This window comes from Mustela nivalis (assembly GCF_964662115.1).
Source record: "Mustela nivalis genome assembly, chromosome: 19".
Classification (NCBI taxonomy): Eukaryota; Metazoa; Chordata; class Mammalia; order Carnivora; family Mustelidae; genus Mustela; species Mustela nivalis.
Genome location: NC_139038.1, coordinates 10,742,208 through 10,757,083, shown reverse-complemented (window position 1 = coordinate 10,757,083; position 14,876 = coordinate 10,742,208). Strand labels below are relative to the sequence as shown.

The 14,876-nt window shown below is 42.4% G+C and overlaps 1 protein-coding gene across 7 annotated transcripts in view; it reads right to left on the bottom strand.

The window, feature by feature from the left end:
- The window catches only part of GTF2I (general transcription factor IIi), a gene marked incomplete at its 3' end in the record, with an annotated part of 104,048 nt that overhangs the window by 71,637 nt on the left and 17,535 nt on the right, over positions 1-14,876 (bottom strand). For all 7 annotated transcript variants that reach the window (XM_082712627.1, XM_082712625.1, XM_082712628.1 and 4 more), the window contains exons 2-6: positions 9,847-9,950; positions 5,209-5,347; positions 2,611-2,745; positions 1,152-1,335; positions 955-983 (exon numbers count right to left, since the gene is read on the bottom strand). In XM_082712627.1, coding sequence (XP_082568753.1) covers positions 955-983; positions 1,152-1,335; positions 2,611-2,745; positions 5,209-5,347; positions 9,847-9,945 — 586 coding nt within the window. In that variant the 5' untranslated portion in view covers positions 9,946-9,950. The remainder of the gene's footprint in view (positions 1-954; positions 984-1,151; positions 1,336-2,610; positions 2,746-5,208; positions 5,348-9,846; positions 9,951-14,876) is intronic.

Genomic DNA, 14,876 nt, shown 5'->3' with positions numbered 1-14,876 from the left:
AAGCATTCACACTATGTATCTAAGTTATGTAACATTCATGAAAACAACAGAGATGATGATGAAAATATTCTGAATTTAGGTGGCAAGGACTGTAAAACTTTGTAAACTGTCACTGTAAATTTACTAAAGCCCACTGAATTCTATACTTAATACAGGCGAATTTTATGTCATGCCAAGTACACCTCAATAAAGCACCTAAAATATTGATCTTTTCATCATGATGAGAAGAAAACAAAGATTATTAAACAAAAAAATAAAATATGGGTGTGTGTATGTATTAGTTTTCCTTTCTCCCTTACACTGGTTAGGAGACTGCTAATGATAATGGTCATTTATTTTGCCTCCAAAGGGCACCAATCTTCTAAAAATCACTTTTCCCTTCAAATGCAATGGCTCGAACTTCCCAATAGGAAGTCCTGTTGAAACCCAGCTCAGTCTTCAAGAGCCCAACTTAATGCCCTCTTCAACGTAGAAGCCTTCCTGGGTCACAAACAAATGCTTCCTCCAACCAACCATTTGTACAGTGTGCAGGCTATGCTCCCGCTGTGGGGACTTGATGAGTTTTTGTCTCTTCCATTGAACTACCAGCACTCCAAAGCTTGAATGCTTGAGGCAAAGCTGTGCATCCCCCCTCCCCACCCAATCTTGTGCCCAAAAATTCTGCACCTGCTCAGTGAAGTCACCCTCTTAATTCTGGGAAAGGAGGGCAGAGCCAGTGTATGATCGACCCCGTCGCCAGGGTAAACCTTGACTACCTCGTAAGGAAAGTACCAGAACTAAGACCAAAAAACAAGTCTCTACTTTTTCAGTTCAGTGACTTCTCACTGGTTTATATATAACACCCTACTCCTAAGATGTCTTACATCACATTCTCAAAATAAAAGAAATCAGTAAAATATGTTTAATTTGGTCCAACAGGCTTAGGAATTATCTGGAAACAAAGTAATCACTTACCTAGGTGCTTCTTTGGCTCTAGGAAAGGTCTGCATTAAAACAAAATGAAAAACTACACATGAATATACAAAACAAAACTACCGTAAAGCATAAATTTAATTGACTTCTAAAGTAAACAAGAATTTTTAAAATATAATAAACTGAATGTTCAATTTTATATACCAAACTGTTGAAAGAAAAGGGATAAAGTACTTCACCTCTTAATGATAAATGAAATCCCTGCTTTGTTCTCTAAAATCCATTTCAGGGTGGCAAGATCATAGTTCTCAGGGTGTTTAAAGGCAACTCCTTCTGGAAGGCCCTGCACGACCACAGCAGACTGATCACGTAGCATCTTCTCATACGGAACAGGTACCACTGTCGATTTGCCTAAAGCTTTCCCTGGGGGCGAGGGACAGAGTTGAGGTAGGAAGAGGATAAACATCATTAAATGTGGAGATTAAAAAAACAAAATCATCATTAGTTTATGATGGCTTAACAAATAGCATTCATGCTGTTTGTAATATCCGATTTCCAAACAAATTCAAAATACCAGAGGGCCCTATTCCCATTTTAGAAGTTCTAAGCCTGAAACAGATCCAAAACGCCAAAATGCAAAGTATATAAAATATTGTATAAAATCTACACAAAACAAAAGAAACAATGCCTGCCATCTTCCACCATCATCTTTTTTTACGATGGCCTCACTGTGGTATAATACAATCTTCTCATATACCGTTCAGCCTTAGAACATGGAAACCTAACAGGTCCTACTGTTACCATAAGTATCCCGCAATTTTTGGCCAATATTCTCACTGAAGCGTTACTAGATAAATACAACGAGCATGCGTAACTGAATGTGTTCTACCACCCCGTCTGAGTGTATCAGAGGCAGGAGCCCACACCGGCTAGAAACCCTATTCTCTGTGCCCCGCCCCCATGAGACTAATTTTACCTACAATCTCACAGTGTAACCAGGAACTTCTCCTTCCCACAGTTTTGGGGTTTTTTTAAAGCGCTTTGTTTGCCAGGTGTTTAGACTAACAAAAGATGATTTTTTCAGGAAACTGGTGGGATCAGCACACAGGGCAAAAATAAACAGTTCTCTTTGGGTGAATATTATGTATTAATGCAGATTCTCCAGGGAAAGGGGTAGTTGATAGTGGGAGGGATCTATGCAGGTAGTGAGCCAGGGAGTACTTGGGAAATCTACTTCTCTCTTCTTACAAACCTAAAACGGCTTGTAAATAGAAAAGGGGGGAAAAAAACCCCGCCCCACAGCTCTACTAGGTACATTTGTTTGTTTCTGGGTTTGTTTCTTCGAACAAGAAAAGGAAAGTATGGTCACTCCTGATGTTAACCCCGTATTTGGAAATCGATCCATTCAGTTTGTCAAAAATGAGACCTTGAAACCATTTACACAATTTACCCTTTAGTAAACTCAATTATATAATGTCTCTTTTAGAAAATGCAAGTGTAGGGGCGCCTGGGTGGCTCAGTGGGTTAAGCCTCTGCCTTGGGCTCAGGTCATGATCTCAGGGTCCTGGGATCCAGCCCCACATTGGGTTCTCTACTTGGCGGGGAGCCTGCTTCCCCCTCCCTCTCTGCCTACTTGTGATCTCTCTGAGTCAAATAAATAAATAAAATCTTAAAAAAAACTCAAGTGTATGACCTTACCATAGCAAAAGCAGAAATAGTCCTCAACCGTTTTTCTGAGCGTCTCAATCTCCACAGCGTCCACACTCATGCGATTCGCCGGGCCCGTAGATTTCATCTTGTGCATCTCTGCAGCCTTTTCCTCTTCTTCAACACCTGCAAAGTAAGTAATGATATAAGATGCCCAGATCCATTATCTTAATATTTGCCTTTCCATAAGAATAATTTACTTCTAATATTATGACATTTATCATTTGTTATAAAAAGACAGAGGGGCACCTGAGTGGCTCAGCTGAGGAAGCGGCGGCTTTCAGCTCAGGTCATGATCTCAGGTAGGGTCCAGGGACTGAGCTGGGCGTCAGGCTTCCTGTCTTCAACCTTGCCCTCTCCTCTGCCCCTCCCCCACCTCACCACACCCACACGTGGACTCTCTCTCTAATAAATAAAATCTTTTAAAAAGGGGGATGGGAGCAGGGGGCATTTAAAAATAAAAATCTACAATAAATGACTTGAATAAAAACCATAAACGGTCATCGCCTCTGAAATAACTGCAGCTTGAACAAAAAAACCTATAAAGTAAAAATTAGCTACTTGTAGTTTTGTTTTCTTTTTTAAGAAAAGGTACCATTACAGTAATTTGTCACCTACAAACTTAAATATGAGATTAGCAATGTCACAGAAAACATTCCCGGTTCAAAATGTCCAACACACAGCCACTAGACACCTGTCGCTGCTGAGCACCTGATGTCCCAGTCCAAATGATGACGTGCGGTACATCTGCCATACATACTGATTTTGAAAACTTAGTCCAAAAGAGCATTCAAAATACCCCACCGGTCATTTTTATGTTGACCACATGCTGTTTTAAATATACTGGGTTAGAGGAGCCTGGGTGGCTCAGTGGGTTAAGCCTCTGCCTTCGGCTCAGGTCATGATCTCAGGGTCCCTGGGATAGAGCCCCGCATCGGGCTCTCTGCTCTGCAGGGAACTTCCTACCCCTCTCTCTCTGCCTACATGTGATCTCCATCTGTCAAATAAATAAATAAAATCTTTAAAAATTAAAAAATTAAAAAAATATATTGGGTTAAACTATAATCACTGAAATAAATTTCCCTTGTTTCTCTTATTGTCATAACACAAACATTTCAAATTATGAGTGATTATCATCTCATTGCTCCAAACTGTGGGAAAGAAAATTCTTCCCAAGAAACTGTAAAACTGGGGCGCCTGGGTGGCTCAGTTGGTTAAGTGACTGCCTTTGGCTCGGGTCACGATCCCGGAGTCCCAGGATTGAGTCCCACATCAGGCTCCCTGCTCAGCGGGGAGTCCGCTTCTCCCCTCTCTTCTCATTCTCTCTCTCTCGCTCTCGCTCTCCCTCTCAAATAAACAAAATCTTAAAAGAAAAAAAAATTGTAAAACTGACTCATATACCTACTGATCAGGTTTCAGAAGACCACTATTGATCCTCATCTGCAAAATACTTTATTATATAAACAAATATTATGTTTGAGAACTACATCCAAAGATTTATTCTCTAGGGCATTAAATTACTGGTAAAAAAAGAAAGTACGAATACTAATAAGCAGGGACTACAATTTGCAACTGAGGACAATTCCCCTAATGCTTAGTGCTAACCACTGGAGAACCACACAGGCAAGACAGTATAGGGAACGGGAATATAAACACAGCTGCCAGTGGGATTATAGTATTCATGGGACAGATGGCAGCTGATATACACATAATCAAAACAACATTATTACTATAAACTTAAATACACAAACATGATCAAAGCCTTAAAAATTCTCAAAATGATCAGAAATAATGAAAATATTTAAATAGATTATACTATCATAAAGCTTTAAAGATTATAGTGGGGCACGGAGGGGGGGCCTGCAGTGTAGAGAAGATATGCTTTTATAAAAAGGGCTAAAAATATGATTGAGAATTTAAATTAATGAATTAAGAAAAATATTTTATTTACCCACGATCTGCTCAATTTATCATGAGTTGGATCTAACTTGATAATGGAAATTTAAATGGATCTAAGTTGATAATGGAAATTTAAATTTGGCACTTAAAGACACACACACACACACACACACACACACACACACACAAATATCCCTACAGGGGCGCCTGGGTGGCTCAGTGGGTTAAGCCGCTGCCTTCGGCTCGGCATGATCCCAGGGTCCTGGGATCGGGCCCCACTTCAGGCTCCTGCTCCGCAGCAAGCCCGCTTCTTCCTCTCCCTCTCCCCCCGCTTGTTTCCCTCTCTCGCTCTCTCTGTCAAATAAATAAATAAAATCTTAAAAAAAAAAAAAAGAACCTTTAATCAATTCAAGATTCCTCTACCTCCTCTCCCAGGTGTGCCACTAATCCAAAGTAACACCAAACAAGGAACACAGGATAAACATTTACCGTTTTTCTTAAACTCTTCAGCTTTGACCATTATATATTACAATGTCAGGGACATCTTGAGTGTTCTGCAATGTGTCTCTAGACATTTTAGAAAATCCCTTTAGTATAAATCCCATTCTGTTTTAGAAAATAAGACATTTGTTATCCCTAACTATTTAGGTCCAGTATTTACAAAAGACAAAGATACAATAAAATACTTACAATATTTTACAAAATCTTTCTGAAAATCCTTTCTAGTGTTAACAAAAGCGCGTCCTCTCTCGGTTCCAACCACAAACACGTCCGTCTCATACACCGCGATGCAGGCCACTTCCGCCTTGGACTTGGCCAGTTCTTTACACTGAAACACAAAAAGCAAGTGTGGCACTATGTACAGATGTCTTGAAGTACTATGTACAATGGATGAAAAAAGAATCTTATCACTTCGGGGGCGCCTGGGTGGCTCAGTGGGTTAAAGCTGCTGCCTTTGGCTCAGGTCATGATCTCAGGGTCCTGGGATCGAACCCTGCATCGGGCTCTCTGCTCAGCAGGGAGCCTGCTTCCCCCTCTCTCTCTCTGCCTGCCTCTCTGCCTACTTGTGATCTCTGTCAAAAAAAAGAAAAAAAAATCTTATCATTTCAATGGTCTTACAGTATCTGGAATTAGATGAAGTTCCTAGTTTCTGGCCTTAGATTATCATAGAAAAAGAGTCACCATTTTTTAAAGGTACCGCTCTTTTTATATAGTTTTCAATCCCAATGTTAAACAGGGAAAAACAGAATTTGTAAGAAAAAAGGGCAGAAATCCCTTCTAATCCGTTACAGGTCAAATCCCCATGAAACAGCCTCAGACTTCCATCCAAGGCTTACTCGGAGAGCACGCTCTACAGCAACACCCAAGAGACGTGAGGGGTGCAGGATTCGGCAGACAGAGAGCTGATGGCTGGTGTGGGTGCGTCTGGAGAGCTCTGGAGCAGGGAGGGCCCTCCCAAAGAAAGGGGAGACCTTGGGCCAGGAGCCTCGAACACTCACAGCAGTAGGAAGGATCAGGGCCATCAGGGCTAAAGGGAAGTCTGAAGCCACCTCACAGCATCCGCTACATCATCTCACCTCCAGAGTCTCTGTCTGAACGCACCACGGGAATCACGCTGGGGTGATTTGTTTTGTTTTTTAAGTAAGTACGGCTTCTACTAAGTATATTCTTATGAAATTAAAAAGTTCTTAAAAATCTTGGGCGCCTGGGAGGCTCAGTTGGTTAAGCAACTGCCTTCGGCTCAGATCACGGTCCCGGAGTCCCAGGATCCAGACCTACATCAGGCTCCCACTCCATGGGGAGTCTGCTTCCCCCTCTGACCTCCCCTCTCATTCTCTCTCACTCTCCCTCAAATAAATAAATAAAATCTTTAAAAAAAAAAAAAAGTTCTTAAAAATCTTAACTCTTATATAACATTTCATTTTCTTTTATTTGGTACTAATGTTACTGGCAGTGTTGGTGATTCTAATGATCACTCCTTAAAATAACACCGAAATAATCTGGTGACAAAATATTTGTGGGCAGTGTCAGAGATAGGAAACGAGCCAAAAAACTTTTGACTCTGAAAGTAAATACCTCCAACATTCTCAGAACCTATTGCAAATTGCTTTAAGAAGAGTCTATGGGGCACCTGGGTGGTTCAGTGGGTTAAGCCTCTACCTTTGGCTCGGATCATGATCCCAGAGTCTTGGGATCGAGCCCCGAGTCGGGCTCTGTGCTCAGCAGGGAGCCTGCTTCCCCCTCTCTCTCTGCCTGCCTCTCTGCCTACTTGTGATCTCTGTCAAATAAATAAATAAAACCTTTAAAAAAAAAAAAAGAGTCTATCAGTTCACACTCCCATCCGACCTTCTAGTGGAGCGAAATCAAAATATTCTTAACAAATGATACCGTGTAACTTTTCCAGGAACATTCTAAAAGGGCATATTAGTTTAATCAATAATCCACTCCGGGACACCTGGCTGGCTCAGCTGGTAGAGCATGGCGACCCTTGATCTTGGGGTTGCTGAGTTTGAGCCCACTTTGGGTGTCGAGATTACTTAAAATAATAAAATCCTTGGGCGCCTGGGTGTCTCAGTTGGTTAAGCGACTGCCTTCAGCTCAGGTCATGATCCCGGAGTCCCAGGATCGAATCCCACATCGGGCTCCCAGCTCCACGGGGAGTCCGCTTCTCCCTCTGACCTTCTCCTCATTCACACTCTCTCTCACTGTCTGTCTCTCAAATAAATAAATGTTTAATAATAATAATAATAAAATCCTTAAAAATAGTAATAGTAATAATCCACTGACTGGTTGATATTAAAAATAAAGAGTATTGTACCTTAGTATAATACTATTTCTGTAAAGTAACATACTGTTTACTTATTTTTCTACTATCTTAGTGATATGTTTCCCTATTGATACATAAAAGCACCTCACTTACTTTTGCCACTGAAAAGCTATTTATGGAATTAAATATATAATTATGTATTTTTCCTTCTTTTTTCTAAGTTTGTGCTATTACTTTTTCTACTCATCTAGAATTTTAACTTAACACATTATAAAGGCTTGGAAGTTTGGGCGGTTTTCTTTTGCTTTTTGTTGTTGACTTTTGGGAGGGGGGCAAATACCCCATGTGCTCAGTATCCTCTGTTGCAAACTACAGCTTTCCTCTAATCGGTTTTTATTTACACAATAACCACCTTAAATAGAAATTAGCTGCATAATATTGCTCTAAAATGCTATCTTGAATAAGTAAGTTTACGCCCACTGATATGATTGAAAATCTTTTTAAATATAGCAAAACCCTAATACAAAACTTCTGACCTACAGGTGGAGCCAACAATTGTGCCTGCAGGACTAATGCTGCCCTATCATTCCGTAACACAACATTTATATGAGATACACTGTGGCTGCTCACCTGGAAGGAAGTGTTATTTCCTCTCTGTTGTAGGCCAGGGTGTGAGGGTGTGAGGGGACATGCCTACGCATCACTATCCACACTCAGCTGGACACCCCTGTCACCAAAGGCAGCATTAATGAAACAGCAGGGCCAGATTCATGTACTGCCCAAAGATTTGATCAAAGAAATCTATGGACCAAGGGAAAAGATAAAACTGACCTATACACTTATAATTACACTTCATAATTTACAACGAGGAACATGAGGAGAGATACTCTTTATGCTGGTGAAGACATAAAATCTAAGAATAAAGAAGTGACTTTGCCAAAGGTAAGAAAATTTAAAAGACAGTCTAAGGATGAGAATGGTTCCATCTGACCGAGTTATTCTATGTATAGAATAGTATTAAGGAAAACCATTTTAATAAACAGTAGGGGACCACCTGGGGGCTCAGTCAGTTAAGCATTCGGCTTAGGTCATGATCCCAGGCTCCTGGGATTGAGCCCTGTGTCAAGTTCCCTGCTCAGTGGAGAGTCTGTTTCTCCCTCTCCCTGTGACCCTACCCCCTGCTTGTGCTCTCTCTCTGTCTGAAATTAATGAGTAAAATCTTAAAAACAACAACAACAAAAACAATTTAAAAAAAAAAAAAAACAGAGTAGGGACTCCTGGGTGGCTCAGGTGGTTTGGCGTCTGCCTTCAACTCAGGTCATGATCCGAGGGTCGTGGCATGGAGTCCCAAATCAGCTCGCTCAGTGGCAGCCAGCTTCTCCCTCTGCCTGACACTCCCCATGTTTGTGCACATGGGCACAAGCTCTCTCTCTGACAAATAAAATAAAAATCTTAAAAAAAACCCAAAAACTGTAGGATTTAACCTTTAAACTATTATTCAGAGGAGGCTGGATGGCTCAGTCGGTTAAATGTCTACCTTCAGTTCAGATCATGATCCTGGGGTCCTGGGATCGAGCCCCCTGTTCAGCAGGGAGTCTGCTTAAGAGTGTCTTTCTCCTTCTGACCCTCCCCCTGCGTGTGCTCTCTTTCAAATAAATAAATAAAATCTTTAAAAAAAACAGGTTAACAATATATAGCCACTAACTTTCTTTAAGTAAAGAATTTTTCAAAATTCTCAAGTAGTACAAAGGAAAAAACAACTGAAGGGGGAAAGGTAAGCAACCTGCCAACTCTGTCATACGGACACCTGTGAGGTTCAGTGCTATCTAATACGAGTCACACTTAGGACCGGAAATACATAGCCCTCTCCTAGCTGGGACATGTCTAATTTCAATGTGTCAGAAAATACCTAAGTCTGACACTTATAAGTCTATGAGCTGATTTCAGGTTTCAGGTTTCCAGCTATAGATCTATAAAAACATGATTAAGTAAACTATTATTACTACCACCAGAGTATACAAAAATACAGCAAAAGGATACTTAACAGTTCACTATAACTATGTTTACAATACAGGTTTCTTAAAAATGAAGAGCAACACTACATATTTAGTAAGAGTTAGTGGGGTAAGGACAACTGTGAGCACAAGCACAATACGGAATGTAAAGAGTAAGTGTGCTCTTAGGGCTCAGAATTCCGCCAGTGCTCTTCACAGACAACTGAACACCAGCACACACCAGCTTCATATACCAGCTCATCCGGACGTCTTCAGCGTTCCACATAAATTCAAAGCTACTGCTTGCGAAACAAGAAATTGCCTAAGATATTGATAGATAACCAACTGAAATTAAATGTAAAAAATTAAACATTTAGGTTAAGTTCAGATTGTTTGGAAACATGGTAGTAAAATGATTTGAAAGGCTTAAATCCAGAACTACTATTCAAGCAAAAAACTCTTCTTATAAAACCAGAAAACATGTATGTTTCCAAAAAAACTCAATCTCACCCACAAGCCCAACCCCTACCCAACTACAAACATTTTCTAACTATAAAGCCATCTCACCATGGACTCCAGAGCAGACATAAGGAATGTCACCACCATCCTGCTCTCTGAGGACTCCTCGTCTTCAACGGGCAGGGTAGACATTGCTACTTGGGCCATGATCCCTAGGAAAGAAATACGACAGTGAGTGGCAGAAATTTACAACGTCCTTCTACACAGATGTTCAGAGCTGCGACTGTCCTCCACAGATGCCTAATTCACAGTTTTCTTGCATAAGAGGAAAAAAGGCTCAGAAGCTGAGTATTCAATTTGTCAAAAACTCCCATCCTCTGAGATATAAAATCTATCCCCTAAATTTCCAACTAATTTCCATAAAATTAGGTCAGCATAATCCCCCAAATAAATTCAGATGCCACCCACAACCAGTTAAAATGTCTCCCAAGTGAGGGACAACTGGGTGGCTCAGTTGGTTAAAGCATCGGCCTTTGGCTCAGGTCAAAACCCCAGGGTCCTGGGATCGAGCCCCATGTGGGGCTCTCTGCTCAGTGGGGAGCCCGCTTCTCCCTCTCCCCCAGCTCCTGTGCTCTCAGGGAAAAAAAAAAAAAAATCTTCCATGTGAGAATGAGAAGTGAAGCACTGCAGCATCCAGTGATCACTTATCACAGTGCATCATGGGACACAGCCACCAAGTTCCCTTCCTCCCAGGCACATGCGCAGTGGGTAAGGCAGACAGAGGCTAGGGGAAGAGAATTTCTCTGTTCTTACCAAGAAGGACAAATAACATCTAAGAATGCTTTACAATACAGCATTATTATCCTCTTTAGAAAAGATTTTCCGCTACCTGGGTGTCAGAAAAGAGCCTCAGCTAACCCTCCGACACCATAAAAATGCAACACATAACACTACACAGTAAGTGCTGGCAAGGATATGGAGAAACTGGAGCCATGGTGCACCACACTCGGGCATGTAAAATCGTGCATCCAGGGTGGAAATCAACTTGGCTGTTCCTAAAAAAAATTAAACAGAATTACGACGACACAGAGATACCACTTCTGGGTATATACCCCAAACCGAAAGCAGAAACTCAGATATATCTACAATATGTTCACAAAAGCATTATTCACAACAGCTAAGAGGTGGAAACAACCCAGGTGTCCACCGTCAGCTGAACAATGCACAAAATGGGACATGTACATCCGATGGCATAGAATTCCTCCTTAAAGAAGAAAAAAGTTCTGGGGCGCTTGGGTGGCTCAGTGGGTTAAGCCTCTGCCTTCAGCTTGGGTCGTGATCTCAGGGTCCTGGGATCAAGCCCCACATGGGGCTCTCTGCTCAGCAGGGAGCCTGCTTCCCCCTCTCTCTCTGCCTGCCTCTCTGCCTACTTCTGATCTCTGTCAAAAAAGTAAACAAAATCGTAAAAAATAAAAGAAGAAAAAAGTTCCGAAACATGCTATGATATAAACAAACCTCAAAAAGAGTATTCTAAGTGAAATGTGCCAGACACAACAAAACTAGTATTGTGACTCCACTCCCATGAGATACCTACATAACAGGCAAACTCACAGAGCCAGAGAGTAGAATGGTTGCCGCCAGGGACGAGGAGGAGTGAGTAGTGGAGATTTACTGTTAATGTGCACAGAATTTTATTTGGATGATGATGTTCTGGAACTAAAGGATGCTGAGAGCTGCAGAACAATATGAATGCACTTAATGCCAGGGAACTGTACATTTTAAAATGGTTAAAATGGTAATTTCGTTATGCTTATCTTATAGAAATTGAAAATTGAAAAAAAGCAAAAATATATCACATAAAGACTCTTAAGAAGTCAAAATCAAAAGCATTATTTTAAAGTTACTAATACCGGGGTGCCGACTGGTTTAGCTGACTCTTGATTTCGGCTCAGATCATGATCTAAGGGTAGTGATCTGATCAAGCCCTTGGAGGGCTTCATTTCTACTTAAGATTTCTCTCTCCTCTCCCTCTGTGCTCCCCCCACCCCCGCCTCACCCCAGTTCCTGGGCTCTCTCTCAAAAACAAAACACTGCTAATACTAAAAAAACTATTTTCTAGGGGCTCCTGGCTGCTTCAATCGGTAGGACATGCGATTCTGGATCTTGGGGTAGTGAGTTCAAGCCCCACGTTGGGCACGGACCTTACTTTCAAAAAAGAATAAGTAAAAGTGACCTAGCTCCCACCATTTGTTTTGGTGACTACTAAGCTATATTTGGGCATCAATAAGTAACAAATTGTACATACTTAGGAAATAACACTTTACAATGAAACACAGTAACAAGGGGCACCTGGGTGGCTCAGTCATTAAGTGTCTACCTTTGGCTGGGGTCCCCAGGTCTTGGGATGGAGCCCCGCATCAGGCTCCCTGCTCAGCAGGAATTCTGCTTCCCCCTCTCCCACTCCCCCTGCCTATGTTCCCTCTCTGACTCTATCTCTCTGTCAAATAAACAGTATCTAAAAAAAAAAAAAAAAAAGGAACATCGGTAACAATGTAACTTATCCCTGAATCTGCGAACACACAAAAGCAATTTTGTTTTCCAAAACAAGATCTCTATCCTGAATAGAGACAGACTCAGGAACAATAGCATTCAGCAAGAGAACGCTTAAAACATAGAAATTACTTTCCCTAACAGCCTAGGTCCTATTCTTTATCCTGGAAAAGCGTTTCAGTAAATTTGTATTAAAATGTGGCTCAGTCAAAATGAACTACAAAAGCATGTTATTTTGCCATAATCATAACATTCACTTAGAACGTGCAGTCACGGTTTCTGAAAGCTCATAGATGTCCTACTCATCTCACTTTCTCTCAGTTCTCCAGGAAGGGCAAAAGGAGTCGTGAAAAAAGGACGTGTTCTCATGTTACAAATTCAATTTCGTGTCAAAGGGCGCAGCTGTTCTTAGTGTCAGAACACAACTTTGGGACAATTCCCCGCCTACTGCGATTTCTGCTTCTCACCTTAAATGGCCGGAAGTCGGCCACGAGGTCACTCCCGCTCCGTATTAAGAAATGGGGAGACAGACCCCCCCACAGACAGCCCTGCAGGGGTGCGGCAGGCCAGGAGAGGTCCCGGTTCATTACCAGAACTTCTCAGGAGGCACCGTAGCCCTTATCAACGGGAAGAACCTCAAGAACCTCGGAGGGATGAGTCAGTCCAGCAGGGCTTGCTGGGGAAGGAGACGCATTCTGTCTGGGCTTCTGCCCTCAGGAGCGTGTGCATGCGCATTCCAACAGAAACTCTCCAAACTGTTCCTTGCCCGTCCCAAGAGGTCATGTCCCTGGGCAGGCTCTTCAACGAACTCTCTCCCCGCACCCCGCACCCCCCGGTAGCCACGGCCCTCCTCTTCTCTTTCCCAGAAAGGAACCGCCATCGCGCGGTGGCACTGACGATGCACACCAAGGCCACACCCCAGGCCGCTGCTGACACAGCTTATGGAGCATGAGGCATGACAGGCACTGGCTCTAGGCTGTGGGTCCCCAGACTCTGAAGCACTAAAGCAACCACTTGCTTCCAAGTCCCCCTTCATCTCTGACCGTTTACTAAGCCCCCTCGTTTTAAGCCGCAGTTAGACCAAAAAGAAGAAGAGGAAGAAGGAGGAGGAGGAGGAAGAGGAGGAGGAGCTATTCATCACAGCCATCATGGGACGCACAACAACCCTGTAAGGGAGAAAAAGGTAAGAGCACAGAAGCAAAACAGAAGTATATTCGCAGAGCCCAGAAAAAAGAACTTCACAGGAGCCAGTGTTCTCATAAAACACTTGGGCCGGGGACGCCTGCGTGGCTCCGCTGGTTAGGCGGCTGCCTTCGGCTCAGGTCATGATCTCAGTGTCCTGGGATTGAGCCCCACACTGGGCTCTCTGCTCAGCGGGGGGCCTGTTTCTCTCTGTCTCTCTTGTCTGCCTCTCTGTCTGCATGTGCTCACTCTCGCTCTGACAAATAAATAAATAAAATCTTTAAAACAAAACAAAACCCACTTGCGCAGAACCCCTGTATTCTTTTTCTGGTTTATTTTAAACAGGGTGTGTGTGTGTGTGTGTGTGTGAGAGAGAGAGAGAGAGAGAGAGAAAGAGAGACCAGAAATGAACAAGGAAATCACCACTGAAAGCAACTAAAATGGGACAGTTAGCTCTGTACTCAAGGAAGGCTAATAGGCAAATTTCTATCTCTAAACCTCATTTGGGATATTCTTTGGAACAAAAAGGAAAAAAGAACAGAATGATTATGCACTCCATAAGACAGTAAACACACACGAAAGAAAAGAAAAATCATTTTAAATGTGAGACCTATGACGAAGGCACATTCTTTCCGCTGTTTGGGAACACCAGCTCCCTGGGATCACCATAATCCAAGTTCAAGGGATAAGGCTGCTTGGGCCACCCAGATGGGAACCCGGACCACAAACAGGGATGGAGACTATCTTACTCATCCCTCATCCAATTTGGGATGTCATCTCACTGTGGGGAAAAATGTCTATTTGACCCCTAGTTTTGCGCAAGCTCGGGGCTTCCATTGCTGAGCCTCTCACCTCATAAAGCAGTGTAATTAATTAGTAGGTACCTTCAGGACAAAAGTGATTTTCACTTCTACTATCTGAGTTCCCACTTTCTCTCTCCTATTAGCCTTTCGGTATTAGCCCTTCCAAGTTCCCATCTCATCAACTTTTTGTTATTTATACCAGCTTTATTTTGTCATTTTAGAACCTTCTGATTAGTTCCACCCGCCCTGGGAACCACATCTTATCTTTATTCTGAAGACTAATTTATGAATTTGCCAGAACTATCTTAGACTGTAAGGTTACGAGTTCCTATTTCCAACCACCCCACAAAAGGAATTTTTAATGTCTAAGTTAATTATTCAGCTGAAAGGATCCACAACTAGACCTGGAAACACAAGACAACATCAAGTTTTCTCTATCCCACAGAGTCTTCACTTCTGGAGCGAATAGGTTTCTCTCCTAAGACAGAAGGGACAGTCACACGCATCTTTAGGCTCACCGCACACCCATACTGTGACCCTAGAGGCAACAGACCACCATTGTCTTCCCACTACGACGTGCACAAGAGTTCTGGGGGCTTGTGT